Source organism: Labeo rohita, chromosome 8 (assembly GCF_022985175.1).
Source record: "Labeo rohita strain BAU-BD-2019 chromosome 8, IGBB_LRoh.1.0, whole genome shotgun sequence".
Classification (NCBI taxonomy): Eukaryota; Metazoa; Chordata; class Actinopteri; order Cypriniformes; family Cyprinidae; genus Labeo; species Labeo rohita.
The window spans coordinates 24,291,311-24,306,392 of NC_066876.1; the positions used below are offsets into that span (position 1 = coordinate 24,291,311).

Consider the following 15,082-nt stretch of genomic DNA (forward strand, 5'->3'; position numbering starts at 1 on the left):
TGGGTCTAAATGATAGATTTTTAATTTATGCCAAAAATCATTAGGATATTAAGTAAAGATAATGTTCCATGAAGATATTTAGCAAATTTCCTACCGTAAATATATCAAAACTTAATTTTTTAGTATGCATTGCTAAGAACTTGGACAACTTTAAAGGCGATTTTCTCAATATTTAGATTTTTTTGCACCCTCATATTCCAGATCTTCATTCTATCCCCATCCTAACAAACCATATAGCTTATTTATTCAACTTTCAGATGATTTCTCTCAAATCAGTTTAAAAAAATTGACCCTTACGACTGGTTTCGTGGTTCTGGGTCACAAATTGTCACGTAAATAATTCACAATAAACTAATAATAAAGTTAGTTTGCATCTAACAACTATATTGGTAATGTGGTTGCATCACTTGTTGTTCTACTTTCAAGTCATAATTTAGTCGGATAAAATAACGTTTATCTTTACTGACTTAATAAAAAGCCTCTAAATATAAACAGAAGGATTTCAATGCTGTGCATTTCAGTTCAGTTAATGTTTAAAACTTACGTAACTGACAACTGTAATAAATGACATTTCCACTATATGTTATTTAACGAGTGTACATGTCAGGAACATCATATATGTGTACAGGAACTATATCTGTCAGGCAAAACGTTGACGTAATTCAATCACCGGTCCTAATTTCTATTCGACATTTGATCTTCTTCCGTTCTACGTAATCGTTACCGTAGAAACAAGTTGACAACAACTTTCAGGCAAGTTAGTCAGCCATGTATCCAGCTGTCTACTGCTGTAGAAATGTGTTGAATTTAAAAGTCACATTATTTGTTGTCGGGAGTGTCGTTCTACGTGCTAATAACCTCATCTTAACGCCAAAAAGTGGATGTTTTAACTACCGCTACTCTTATCTGTGACAGACGTCCGACATTCTGTAAAATCCTGCTATACGAAGGAACCGTTGAGAGATTTTATCAAACGATGTCGCACAGGTTTGTAGGTTAAATGTGCTTGCAAGGAAATATTGCCTCAAATAAAATGTCTTTGTTAGTAATTCTTCTAAATGTTACAACATTCAGTCTCTTTCTGTTTAATTTAAGGTTAAGAGATTATTTAATTTTATTCAGATGTTAGCTTGTTTGTATTATTCCAATGGGTGAAACAATTTGTCTCTGGCAGCACATACAATACACTCTGGTCTGAAGCCCATGAGGAGCTCAGTTGTTTGCTGGATGAAGAACTCCCAGAAGAACCTCTCCGTCCTGAGAGAGACAGAGTGGTGTTCTTCCAAAGGCTCGCCAGCTTCTATGTCCGCTATGTGCAGATGTTCAGACAGCTGGAAGAGGCCTACGACCAAAGCGTTCACCCTCAAAAGAGGCGCGTGATTAGGCAGGTGCTGGACAGTGTGATGGGCCGAATTCTGGAGCTCAAGAACGAAATGGTGGAAAAGGAATATTCTGAATACCACTACATGGATGACATCATCCAAGACCTGAAGTTAACCCCTGTGAGTGTCTTTAATACTATAACGGACTTAATAAATGTATTTAAACTTTAATTTGTCAATTCAATCTCTTGTTTGTTAAAGGAGGACCTTGAGATTCCAATTCCCAGGTATTTCATTCGAGAGCGGAACAGAGTGCTGCAGGATAGAGAAAGAATGTTCGCTGCTGTATTGAACCAAATGGATGTCACAGAAAAGGCAGGAGTGAGATCAGTTGGTTATGTTTCATCATAAACAACAATTGGATTGTTTAATGCTCTAACATGACTTCTCTTGCCTCGCAAAGCCTCCTGTAATGCGCATGCTGACTCTGGAGAGGGCCATTAAAGTCATCCAAGTTGCTGAAAGAGCACGGCAAGGCCGACTGAGGGCAAAATTCATGAGAGAGATTCATAAAGACTCTGAGAGACAGAGGAAAGCTGAGGAACAAGAGGAAGTTAGCACTGACCAGGCCGCAGTTTGTATCCAGAAGGTAAAATATACTGTTATGTTCACACAAAATAGTTATAGTTAATATATACCTATTAGTTTACACAGTCATTTAATTAAACTAATTCTAATCTTTATTTAGGTGTGGAGAGGTTTCATGCAAAGAAAAATTACAAAAAGGCTGCGTGAGGAGGAAATGATATTTCTTGGAATGGTAAAATGAGTCATATAGAACTCATTTATTATTTATTTATTTATTTATTTATTTATTTATTTATTTTAATCAGTCTCTAACTGTATGATGACCAAGACTTCATTTATTTAAAATTGTGAAATATTACAATAAAATATTTAATATTTAATATATTTTAAAAGGCAGTTTATTCCTTATTACCAAAGATGAATTTTTATTAGCCATTACTCCAGTGTTCAGTTTTTCAGAAATCTGCTCATTTGTTGATTATGAAACATTGCTTTTTATTATCAGTGGTGAAAAGGGATTAGGTGCTTAATATTTTGTGGAAAACTTGATGTATATGTATTTTTCAGGACTCTTTGTTAAATAGAGAGTTAAAAACAGCATTTATTTGATAGAGATTTTTTGTAACAATGTAAAGTTTTTTTACCGTAACTTTTCATCAGTGCTTGGTGAATAAAGATGTACTTTTTGGGTACTTTATAATACATGCAAATCACACCAATACAAGTATGTGCTTTGTACTGATAGTCATAGGTAAACCGGACATATTATTAAAGATCATTGTGTTTCTACTGTGTACTGTGTACACCGTGTTGCCACCAGTAGATGGAACTCTAATACTGTTTCTTTTCATTTCATTCTCTGGCTGTGCATCTTCAGGCCATGGATCCAAAACTGTCCAATCAATCCCAAAATGAGCTGGATGTCCTAAACAATGAGGCCAACAGGCGAATTAGGCAAGAGGAACATGAAGATGACTATCAGAAGTCCATCGGATCTGTTATTCATCAGCTGAGGGAAGTGGAGGGCCCAGAAATGAAGGAGACCATGAAAGATCAGATCCGACAGTGGTTCATAGAGTGCCGGTAAATGCCAATAGTTGCACACTGTTTATATTACCTTGGTGTTTTACTGAGCATCTTTTAACAACATTTAACATGAGTGTGAATCACTTTTGCATTACTTGTGAATAGTGATGCAACAGGTTCATTTCCTGACTACCCAGAGGAGGAGGATGGAGGTTCAGCTCTCATATTCGCAGAGAAAACACCTGAGGAGGTAAAAGTATTGCTGTTATTAGTATATATGTTAATCTTTGATCAAAACCTATATATAGAAAAGGCTCAGCAGAATTACATTTGTTTGGGATGTTATTTACTGTTTAGTATGATTATAACTAAGTAGAACTGGAATATACAGTATAAAGTGTTTGTTATGTTTTCACTGAAATGATCATGTCTTCCTTTGAAGCTGGCAGAAGAACTGGCAGCAAAGGAGGAGGAAGATGCCAACAAAAAGCCGAAGGGCAAGGAGGAGACGAAAGAAAAAAGAAAGAAAGAGAAAGTCGATGACGAAGTAAGAACTGAGGGAAGGACTTTACATGCGCTTAAGGGATAGTTCACCCAAAAATAAAAATTCTATAATTAATTACTCACCCTCATGTCGTTCCAAACCTGCAAGATCTTTGTTGATCATTGGAACACAAATTAAGATATTTTAGATGAAATTTCTACATGCTCTCTGTCAGCAGCACCACGCGTATGCATTAAGGTACTCTGTTTAATGGTGGCAGATTCTCAAATGAGAGAAGAAATTGTTGAATAAAATCATTATTTTTGTCTTCTTTGCACACAAAAAGGTTTTTCGTAGCGTCATACAATTACGATTGAACCGCTGATGTCACATGGACTATTTTGTCTTTGTTCTTGGACACTTGCTGTCTATGGAGGGTCAAAAGCTCTTGTATTTCATCAAAAATATCTTTTTGTTCCGGAGATGAACAAAGGTCTTACGGGTTTGAAACAACATGAGGGTAAGTAATTAATGACAGAATTTTCATTTTTGGGTAAACTATCGCTTTAAAACAACATTTTGTAAAACAATGACAAAATCTGTCATAACAATAATAACAATGACAAAAAGTAAATCGGAAGACACTGGCAAGAACATTATTGAATATGTTTACTAAGTATTTCTCTACTGCATAGTTCTTCTAATATGTAATATCACAGGAGGAAGAGCCTGGACTGAAGATGCTACCATCTGCCTATCTGGCAGATCTTGAGAGGGGACACAAGACATTTTCTGGCAAGAAAATTAGAATATTTAAATATTTAAGTGTTACAATAACAACATATCAGTCTCAAGAGAAAGGGTGTGAGTATGATTATCTCATCTGACCTGCAGAGGTTTGGAAAAACAGAAACGAGTCCAAGAATTTTAGTCAAAGACATGAGCAGGAGCTGATCAAGGAGGAGAAAAGAAAAGAGATTGAGGTGGAAATAAGAAAACAGGTGACTGATTGTTCATTTAATGTGTTTTAGCTTGTTGTGAAACTACAGCTGCTGCTGTTAAACCTTTCTGCATGTACATGCTGTTTTCCATTTACTGTCGCTTTTCTTTTTAAATCTCCCTGAGATCAAACATTTAAGGCCATTTGTCCTTCAAAATTATTGTCATTTTATTAACATTAATCCTAGCTTTTAGAGACATTGGTTTTTGTTGCTTGTTCAGGTGGATGAACTGATGAGACAGGAACTGGCTAATTGGAAGCTGGCTGTGGATAAAGAAAAAAGTGGAAAGGTCAAGGGTGCTGCAAAAGTACAGTAAAAAAGTTCTGTTTACATAGATTTATTTGATAACATCAGAAACATTGACTGTACAGTATGTCTTATGTCTTTTATGCACATTTTGTGTCTTACTACACAGAAAAAAAAGGCATCAAAAAGTGGAAAGAGGAAGAAGAAGGACAAAGACCTTACAGCAGACAGGTTATTTTATTTTTATTTATTCATTTTTGTTAAACATGTCTTTGGAAATTTAGAGCGGTTAAAGGGATAGTTCGTTTATTTAATTATTTACTGTCAAAAGTTTTTACGTTTTTTAAAAGGAATACTAATACTTTTATTCAGCAAATGTGCATTAAATAGATCAACAAGTGAAAGAATCCTGAAAAAAGATCAGTTTCCACAAAAATATTAATGAAGTAGTTCACTTCCAGAACAAAAATTTACAGATGATGTACTCACTCCGTTGTCATCTGAGATGTTCATGCCTTTCTTTCTTCAGTCGCAAAGAAATTATGTTTTTTGAGGAAAACGTTTCAGGAATTATCTCCTTATAGTGGACTTTAATGGTGCCTGTGAGTTTGAACATCCAAAATGCAGTTTCAAAGGGCTCTAAACGATCCCGTCTTATTCCTCAGCTGGGATTGTTTAGAACCTCTTTGAAGCTGCATTTAAACTGCATTTTGGATGTTCAAAGTCATGGGCACCACTGAAGTCCACTATATGGAGATAATCCCTGAAATGTTTTCCTCAAAAAACATAATTTCTTTACGACTGAAGAAAGAAAGACATGAACATCTTGGATGACAAGGGGTGAGTACGTTATCTGTACATTTTTGTTCTGGAAGTGAACTGCTCCTTCAAGCAGCACAACTATTTTCAGTATTGATGATAAAATATAAGAAGACATGCACTAAATTAGCATATTAGATGATTTCTGAAGAATCATGTGACACTGCAGACTGAAGTAATAGCTGCTGAAAAATGTATCTGTGCCGTTACAATTCTAAATTATGTTTTGAAATATATGAAAATAATAAAACTAAAATAAGTTGTAATAATACTTAACAATATTACTGTTTTTCTTTTATTTGTGATCACATAAATGCAGCCTTGTTGACTTGAGACTTCTTTCAAAAACATTTTTGAAAATCTTATCGAACCCAAACTTTTGAATGTGTATAATTATGTGTATGATGTGCCCAGTGGTTAGTGTGCTGACATATAGCACAAGTGAGCTGAAGGCGATTCCCGTCTCGAGGTCCTTTGTCGATCCCGCCCCCCCACTCTTCACCCATTGCTTTACTGTCTGCTCTCAACTGTCCTATCAAATAAAGGCAAAAGTCCAATAAATATAACTTTAAACTCTCTTTTTTCATTTTTAGGACCACCGAGTCACTGTTTGAAGAGCTGGTTGAAGAGGAATTGCTGAAAAAGGCAGATAATGTTAAACTAAAAGATTATCTAGGTATTTACAATCTGTTTATGATTCTCCTTGAAATATACATATTTTGAAAGAAAAGAAGTAAACACTTCTAATGCTTGTTTGGCCTTTTAAAGTCAAAATAGGGTCATAAATTTCTATAAGTGTATATACAATACTAGATATATCTGCTCTGTTATTAAAGGGGACTATAGCTACCTTGGCACAACTCTACGACAGTCTGACATTGAGCCTATGCCGTCCTTATCTGATGTTCGGCAAGTTGTAGCTCTCTATGCTGTCTTACCATTAGGTGAGTAAATTAATCACTCATACTTTTACCTTAGAAATGGCAACTTCTTCATATAGTGTCAAGCTGGCCAGTTAAATGGATGAAAAAACATTTTCTTGTCCTATAGGTTCCCAAGCTGTGCATGAAAAGGCACCCCTGGTGAAGACAATACTGCTAGTAGGGCCATCAGGGGTGGGTAAGAAAATGTTGGTCCATGCCATCTGCCAGGAGACTGGAGCCAATCTGTTTGACCTTTCACCTTTAAACGTGGCTGGGAAATACCCTGGCAAGAGTGGATTGCAGATGATGCTGCATCTGGTGTTTAAGGTAACGTTTAGTTTGATGTTGGCCTAAATCTGCGAGTCCGGCCTGCTAATTGTTGATATTTTCATGTACTCTGTATTCTATGCAGGTTGCCAGATTGATGCAGCCTTCTGTCATATGGATCGGAGAAGCTGAAAAAATGTTTTACAAAAAAGTACCGAAAGATGAGAAGGAGGTAAAGTGTGCAACCCAATTGTGATCTGTCTAGTGGTAAAATGACATGTAATGAGCTGGTTTTAATTCTGGTACACAGTTAGATCCGAAGCGTCTGAAAAAAGATCTACCCAAGATCCTCAAGTCCATTAGAGGAGAAGATTGTGTTTTAATAGTAGGAACGACAAGTGATCCACACAGTGCAGACCTGAAATCCTTGTGCAAATTCTACAATAAGATAATCCTCATACCACGGCCAGACTATGCATCAAGATATGGTAAACTAATTGCTCATCAAGGCTGCATTTATTTGATCAACAATAAAAATAAGAACAAATAAGCAAAATCAGTGTTTCCAATCATGCATTTGCATATGTTTATAGTGATGTGGAAAGAGCTGATAAAAAAGAATGGAGGAGAAGTGACCAGTGACCTGGACCTCAGCTCTCTGGCAAAGATCTCTGATGGCTACACACAGGGTCATATGGTGCAGGTGGTCCGTAGCATCTTGACTGAACGGCGCATTCAGCAATTTCCTAAACGTCCACTAACTGCCTCAGAGTTTGTGTCTCCGCTTGCAAGAATCGACCCTGTGTTTCAGGAAGAAGAAGAGGCACTAAAAGTAAATAAAGTCTCTCAAATGTCTGATACACTGCTAAAAAAGGCTTATGTTACTTAGTATTTTTGTCTTGTTCCTAGTCAAAATATCTAAAAATTCTTAAATCAAGATGCATTTACTAGAAACAAGACAAAAATAGTAAGGATAAGTCTTTTTTTGCAGTGTAGAATGGCTTTTTATTGCACAATCAAAGTTAATAGCTAACTTGATGATAAGATATTACATTTTTGGAGAAGTAAACCCTCGTGATGTAAAATTTCCGTCTTCTCTATATCTTTTGCATTTTTTATAGAACTGGTATGCCAAGACTCCCCTTGGAAAGAAGAGAATTAAAGCTGCCTCAGGGAAGGAGGGTGATGAAGAGCCCCCAAAAACAGGAGGCAAAGGTGGCAAGAAGAAAGGAAAAAAGTAACAATATAAGTGTTAACATGAGCAACCACGGTACCACATTCCCTGCCTTCACCAATAAATGTATCAATTTGCTTACGACATCATAATCTTATGACAGTATGCTTGTTTTTTATTCAGTTGTAAATTAAATTCCCAATTGAGGGGTGGAGCTTGTGGCTCTATAAATACACAGATACCATCTCCATCAAAGAGGAAAGGCGTATCTCGTAGTTCATTTAAGAGTGTAAAAACCAGTGTGAAAAACATGATCACATGGCTTATCGTATCTAACACACTGTATGTCCCCTCAACAAACTGGCATATAGCCTGAACATTTTTGTAACTGACAAAAAAGTGTCATTGCTAACATGCTTAAGCCTCAAAAGTAAAGTGTTGTATAACAAAAATAATGGAGATACATTAATCTGTGCAATATAACAGATTAAATTTAGATTCAGTTATTTTAACCAGTAAAATTCTTATTGTGGTGAGTTAAAATGGCACTTATTTAGGTGTTCCACTATTTCATTAAATTGTAAACCACAAATGTCCAGCATTTTTATATCTACAGTGTCCCCTATACATTACCATTCAAAAGTTTGTGGTCAGTAAGTCTCTTATGCTCACCAAAGCTCCATTTGTTTGATTGAAAAGTACAGTAAAAACAGTAATATTGTAAAATATTATTACACTTTAAAATAACTGATTTCTTTTTTAACGGGGACATCGGGTGCTAAATTCACTTTTACATGGTGTTTGCATATAAATGTGTCTTAGCAGTGTGTGGACATAACCACCGTACAATTATCTATTTTACTTCTTTTTTTAATCCCTGAAAAACCTAAAGTCTTAATTATATCAAGATGTTTTGATTTTCTGAAAAGTATGATGTCATACTGCACAGGTCCCGCCCACGACCACTGACGTACTGTCTTGTATAGTAGCATATTTCCGGCCTCAGCCAGTTGTACGCCATTTTCTCAGTGCTCAAGCAGCTGTAGTGACAACGTCTCAACAATTAGCTCATTATCATTTAAAGTGGCTCATTATCATTTAAAGAGCCATGCACCGAAACAGGTCGCTGTGAACAGAGCTTCTTTTTGACAAGGTAAATTTTAACCACAGAATTTTGCAGACATTTTATGAGGACCCTAAAGAATCATACCAACTTGTGGAAAATGGGCATCCGATGTCACCTTTAATATATTTTAAAATGTAATTATTTCCTTAGATGACAAAGGAGAGTATTCAGCAGCCATTAATTCAGTCTTCAGTGTCACATGACCCTTCAGAAATCAATTTTTTTTCTTATATGCTAATTTAATGCTCAAGAAACCTTTCTTAATATTACCAGTCCTGAAAACAGTTGTGCTTTTTGTCAAAAACATGATATTTTTTCAGGATTCTTGAATGAATTCTAAAAATTCTAAAATAAGTCTAGTTTTATTAAAAGTAAAAACTAAATTAAAGGGTTCATTTTCTTTAAATAAAAAAGTGTACTGAACCCAAACTATTGAACGGTAGTGTACAAATAAGACATGAGTGTTGTATTGATATTCAAGTTGCACTTTGGTAAGATCTCCACAATCACCAGCCTGCTAAAAATGTGTGCTTTTACTAATGTTAAGCTAAGAGGTTTCCCTGCATAAGAATTCTTCCAGGGTCTGCTATGGGTTGTCGGGGTCCATACATAGAGGTGAAAAGACAGTACGTGCTTCAGATCAAGGACAACTAATGGGAGAAGGGGATTTTGTAGCCCCAGTTAGACATGTGGAGCTGTGATTGGTCTGGGCTGAAACTGAGACAGCCCCCCAGACTAGGGTTTAAGGGATTATCTCAGATCAACAAATGGACAGCCACTCTGTCAAAGCAATGCAACTCAGTGCTGGTAAACATGTAGATCTGCATATTTCATTGAAGTAGAACTTTTGTCCAGTGCATTCCAATTTCACAAAGTTAAAATTAAGGTTTTGGTGCATCATTTAACTAATGATGCAGGAATAAGCTGCACAGCATCAACATCATTGATGTCCAGAAGGTCATGCTGTTTTCACTCTCACTATAATTACACTTACATTCCAACCGTGTCATGGGTACTATGGATTGAATTTAGCCAAATTGCTTTACGTTTATATACATATAGTTCTAAAGCATGTTTCTGATTATGTGCATATAAAATTGTTTGAGTCCAATTATATTAATTCAAATGACGTTCATGTTGAACTGCTAACAATTATAATCATATGAATCATAAAAATTATAATAAAGTGCAATGCGATATGTATCAGCAACAAGGTGACTTCGAATTGATTTATGGCTCTCTGTAAATCTGTTGTCAGCAGGGTAGACAGAGACTGAACCAAAGGACATGTGAAACTCGCAGAGATGGGATCCAAACAAGGACCTGTAAGCTTAGGTGAAGTGTTCAGCTGTTTCATCAAGTTCTAATTTCATCTAACACATCCTCACATGGCACTGGTTCCTTAACAAATTGCTATTTATATGGCGTCTTCGGGCCATCAGTGATATTGCGTCCATGTCACCTTGAGTTGAGATTCCTTGTGGACATGCTTGGTGGATGTCTGCAACTCATCAAACAGACTTTACACCTGCTAAATGCAACAGATCTGCAAATTTATTCAGTGATAATAGGTAAAAGGTTTTTTAAGTGAGGTGCATTTATTTAGTCACCAACAAGGTTGCCAGATTTTCACAATAAAACCCGCCCAAAACTCAAAACTAGCCCAAATCTAGCCCAGTTGCATTTTGACAAGGGGTTTCCTATTAAAAATCACGTTCTGGGGGATAAAATACATGTTTTTTGTCAGGGTTCCCCTGGACATCAAACACACTGGTCACCAAACAGAATTCCAAAAGTGCTTCTGGTAACAGGTAGTTCCGCCCCTAAACTGATGCCATTGGTTGAGCCAGTTATTATGTCTAGCTCAGCTGCATTGGCAAATCAGATTAATTGTGTATGATGCTGCTAGTAACATAGACATGATAAATCAGTGCAGTTTATATCAGTGATGTTAACATTTATAAACTATTTATGTACTTGACAAAATGAAAAATGTTCTCTAACAAAGTTCCAACAGAACAGACAATGGAATTCTTGAATTGTCAAACTGCAGCTTCGGTTGTCAGAATGAATCTTGCTCATTTTGCAGTACAACTTGATTAGACACTCGACAGTCCTGAAGTATGCACATTCAGAATGATCTAACAAATGATTTCATGACTGAATGACAGCTAGGATCTTTTAATCTCTCGTGACCTTTCCAACTCACTTGTATTGGCAACTATCAGAGAAATATGATTCATGAACAGTGCTACTGTGAATAGCTTTTGGTCAACACAACATTAATCAATGAAATCTTTGGGAATCAACTTTAAATCAAGCCTTTGAATCAGTTTGGGTTTATTTGGTAAGGGTGTATAGTCAGTTAATTATGAAATTATGGGACTAAATTTTATGAACCAAACAATCCTTTGAGAAAGGTGGGTGGTCAGTCATCTGCGCTGGATGATAACAATGCTAGCAGGCAGGCAGGACTTGCTCCATGTAGCCAAGATGTTTCTATCTTTATGTATAATGACGCACTGCTATTTTGGAGATATGTCAGCTGTTCGGTATTAGCCTTTGGGAAAGCTGAAAAAAAAAGAAAAACACTTTCATCTGCTTGTCTGCCAAAGGAAACAGGGGATAGCACACTGACCTGGGTATCTTTGGTCAAATTTTGGGGGGGTAATCTTGGAGGAATTTACGTGAACTAAACAAAATCTTGGGTGGACCTTGATGTCTTCTGGTATTTTTGTCACTAGCTTCAAATATGATAATGATAAGTGTCTCTTCTGGACTTTAATGTGAGGAAAATGTCACATTCAGCTAATGGTAAGTGGAACCAAAGATTATCTATTCACGCCTTCCTAAAATTCTAGTCAGTATTAACTTTTTTTCTCATGCTTGATCTCTACATATTTTTTTTCTGGTGCATGATTCACAAAAAAAATTAGATTTAAATTTAATTTAATTTAATCTGATTAATTAAATGAAAAAAAAATCCTAAAACACATATTCTGTGTTTTAATCTTAAGGATGCAAGGATGGTGTCATGTTTCAAAGCATTATATACACTTGAGACCAACTATTAATTGAACACCGGTGACATATGAGACAACTGGGAGAAGTGTTTGTTTGTAATGTGAGAAAGAAGTGTGCAGGGAGTTACTCTGTCTTTGTCTCTCTGTTTGACATAGACAACCGTCATTTGACTCTGCATATATGGACAAAACTTACTGAACCAACCAAAGAGTAAGCTAGAGTGGCAGAGACATTGGTGCATTCCAAGTTATTAACTAATTACTCAGAGAGAGTGTAAGTTAGGGTTTCATATTTCATGTTATAAGATCAGCCACAGGTTGTATTCACTAATAAGATCTGTTTTGTCAAAATTGGAACACATTATTAATGTATTTTGTTAATTAGTTAATAATTAAATAAACATTAATGCAGAAATTGTATGTGTGTGGAAATAACAGGCACATTTATTTTTTTTATCAGTCTTTACAATGTCAGTGAATAACAAATGACACTTTTTTAGAATTCAGCTGGAGTTGCTGGTCATTCCTAAAGGCTTGTGAGAAGACATAAACATGGCATGTAAGAATCGTTTATTAATTAAGCATACTGAATTTCATTATCCACCTTATTTTTGACATTTCACGAGTTTTTAACTGTACAAAAACATCTTGTTTTTCTGCATTGATATTTCAAATTCGTGTGTCTTACCATATTATTGTACTGTATTATCTTACTTATGAACACGCTGATTTGTAGTGCAAAGAGTTTTACCATTTACTACACGTTGATATTCTTCTTTTTATTTAATTAACCGGAAGTCTCGTCCTTAGGCTTACTTCCACGTTGAAGAATAAGATGGATATCATTTAATTTTATACTGTTGCAGGGTTTTTATTTCACCTGCAAATGTCACTTTGGGGGTTCTGTAGTAGGACAGTTTTTGTTACAAAAACCCCCACTGAAAATTCTTCTATTTTTGTCTGAAGTGAATAGAATTCAGTTGGTGAAAGGGCTAGAAGATGTGACTCTGTGTGAGAAAGAAGCCTGTACTTTTGAGGTGGTCCTCAGTCATGCGTACATCCAGGGTCAATGGAGCAGGGATGGAGTCCCACTTAAATCCAGGCCTGTTTGTCGAATTGCCACGCAGGGGAAAAAACACACACTCACACTTACACGCGTCACGGTTGCTGACATGGGTGTCATCAACTTCAAGGCTGAAGGGATTGAAAGCTCTGCCATGCTGACAGTCACAGGTACTGTAATGTTACCATCAACATGTAATCTGTGTTTAATGCAGAAGTCATTTCTTTATGGGGTAATGGATGGGACGTCTCAAATCCCATAAGTTTTGGATCATTTACAGAAGTTGTCTTTGTCAGTTTAAATGTTATCAGAGTTGCCTGTGATAGCAGTACTTTACTGTCATGTCTTCTCTTTCTCAGCCAGAGATATAAAGATTGTGAAGGATCTTCAGAATGCCAGTGTGACTGAGAGGGAGAGTGTGACATTTATCTGTGAGGTCAACTGGGAAGATGTAGATGGGAAGTGGTACAAGGACGACAGCCGGTTGAGAGCTGGGGACAATGTTAAAATAAGATGTGAGGGTATGTGTGAGAGCTTGAGTAACATTGACTGGTGGCTCATTATGTTCATTAAAGGGTCATTCTCAAAATATGGTGACAACACGGCAGCTAACTTTTTGATCATGAAAAGAGATTTCAAACTCTATATGAAAAGCATCAATACTAAAATCTTTATTAAAGTGTAGTTTCATGTCATATTGTATATTAAAGGAGAAGCCCACTTCCAAAACAAAGATTCACATATAATGTACTTACCCCCTCGTCATCCAAGATGTTAATGTCTGTCTTTCTTCAGTCGTAAAGAAATGTTTTGAGGAAAACATTTCAGGATTTTTCTCCATATAATGGACTGATATGGTGCCCCGATTTTGAACTTCCAAAATACAGTTTAAATGCGGCTTCAAACGATCCCAAATGCGGTTGTAAACGGGCCCAGCCGAGGAAGAAGGGTCTTATCTAGCGAAACGATCGGTTATTTTCATTTAAAAAAATACAATTTAAATACTATTACCATCGGTGGTTGTGGCCACACACTGCTAAGACACATTTATATGCAAACACCATGTAAAAGAGAATTTTGCATCCAATGTCTCCTTAAAAAAATCTTATATATATAACAAGCTTGCAAAAAAACAAAAGCAGATAATATAAAAATACCTTTTGCCCACTGCTTTCTCGAGATTCTGTTTTTTTAATGTTAAATATTTGTATTTTGAAAATACAGAAAGCTGTGGAAAAATACATCCAAGTTCAGAGTAAAAATAAGCCGTTTAAACCTACACATGGTGGTTTTTCAACCGTGTTGAGAAAGTTTAAGTTAAGTTCATTTAAATGGATAATTAGTGTTATATTGTTTAAAAAGACGTCACAATATGAAACTTTTTTGAGAATGACCGAAAAAGTCTTTTACTGAAAATTGTAACATTTTGTTTTAGAATGCAATTTTCTTCAGCTCTTTCAAATTCAATCAAATCTCATAAACACAGGTAAAATACACTCCCTAACCTATAAATCAGTCAAACCAGAAGATGCTGGTGAGATCAGATTCACTGCCGAGAGGGTCTCTTCAACAGCAACGCTACGAGTCAAAGGTTAAAAAACAAAAGCACAAATCACATATCCGTTTTTTTCAGCTGTGTTTAAAATTAACAAAGATGATCATTACAGAGCTTCCAGTTCATATTGTGAAGCCCTTGAGAGTGAAGATTGCCATGTACAAACATCGTGCCTTGCTGGAGTGCCAGGTCTCCCGTGCCAATGCTGCAGTTAAATGGTACAGAAGAAATCATGAAATTGTGCCAAACAGGAAGTACCAAACTATCAGTGAAGGTGTGTACAGACAGCTCATCATAGATGATGTGGGATCCTCAGATGAAGACACTTTTATGTGTGACGCTGTCGATGACAGAACTTCCTGCCAACTGTTTGTAGAGGGTGAGAAGTTACATTTAATCATAATTTGTATACAATTTACTACCCATTGATTTAGACTCATTCTTATACTTTACATTCATTTAGCC

At 36.1% G+C, this 15,082-nt stretch overlaps 3 protein-coding genes across 4 annotated transcripts in view; all 3 read left to right on the plus strand.

Moving 5' to 3' along the window:
* The first annotated feature begins 746 nt into the window (after positions 1-746).
* On the plus strand, positions 747-10,079 carry zgc:153738 (uncharacterized protein LOC558115 homolog). Of its 2 annotated transcripts, none has more exons than XM_051116975.1 (19): positions 747-987; positions 1,175-1,502; positions 1,584-1,703; positions 1,786-1,971; positions 2,071-2,142; positions 2,788-2,993; positions 3,102-3,186; positions 3,379-3,483; positions 4,140-4,215; positions 4,315-4,421; positions 4,642-4,728; positions 4,837-4,898; positions 6,080-6,162; positions 6,323-6,430; positions 6,537-6,736; positions 6,822-6,908; positions 6,987-7,164; positions 7,270-7,508; positions 7,798-10,079. In XM_051116975.1, the coding sequence occupies exons 1-19, from the start codon at positions 977-979 to the stop codon at positions 7,915-7,917; spliced, it is 2,460 nt and encodes an 819-aa protein (XP_050972932.1). In that variant the 5' UTR covers positions 747-976; the 3' UTR covers positions 7,918-10,079. The 2 variants fall into 2 exon arrangements, with proteins under 2 accessions (XP_050972932.1, XP_050972934.1); XM_051116977.1 differs by having other exon boundaries at positions 1,584-1,697.
* Positions 10,080-11,658: 1,579 nt separating this feature from the next.
* Positions 11,659-14,658, plus strand: LOC127169271 (obscurin-like). Its single transcript, XM_051116511.1, has 5 exons — positions 11,659-11,790; positions 12,500-12,558; positions 12,966-13,232; positions 13,422-13,583; positions 14,549-14,658. The coding sequence occupies exons 2-5, from the start codon at positions 12,552-12,554 to the stop codon at positions 14,656-14,658; spliced, it is 546 nt and encodes a 181-aa protein (XP_050972468.1). The 5' UTR covers positions 11,659-11,790; positions 12,500-12,551.
* Positions 14,659-14,716: 58 nt separating this feature from the next.
* Positions 14,717-15,082, plus strand: part of LOC127169272 (obscurin-like) — a 47,564-nt gene continuing 47,198 nt past the window's right edge. Inside the window, 1 exon segment of the mRNA XM_051116512.1 lies at positions 14,717-14,996. Within this exon segment, the coding sequence (XP_050972469.1) occupies positions 14,717-14,996 (280 nt within the window).

Excerpts from the sequence above, each read along its gene's own strand:
- zgc:153738 (XM_051116975.1), top strand. Across the intron at positions 4,422-4,641 it reads AGGTGGAAATAAGAAAACAG|GTGGATGAACTGATGAGACA; the intron begins GTGACTGATTGT and ends TTGCTTGTTCAG. Across the intron at positions 7,165-7,269 it reads AGACTATGCATCAAGATATG|TGATGTGGAAAGAGCTGATA; the intron begins GTAAACTAATTG and ends ATATGTTTATAG.
- LOC127169271 (XM_051116511.1), top strand. Across the intron at positions 13,233-13,421 it reads TGCCATGCTGACAGTCACAG|CCAGAGATATAAAGATTGTG; the intron begins GTACTGTAATGT and ends TCTCTTTCTCAG. Across the intron at positions 13,584-14,548 it reads TGTTAAAATAAGATGTGAGG|GTAAAATACACTCCCTAACC; the intron begins GTATGTGTGAGA and ends TCATAAACACAG.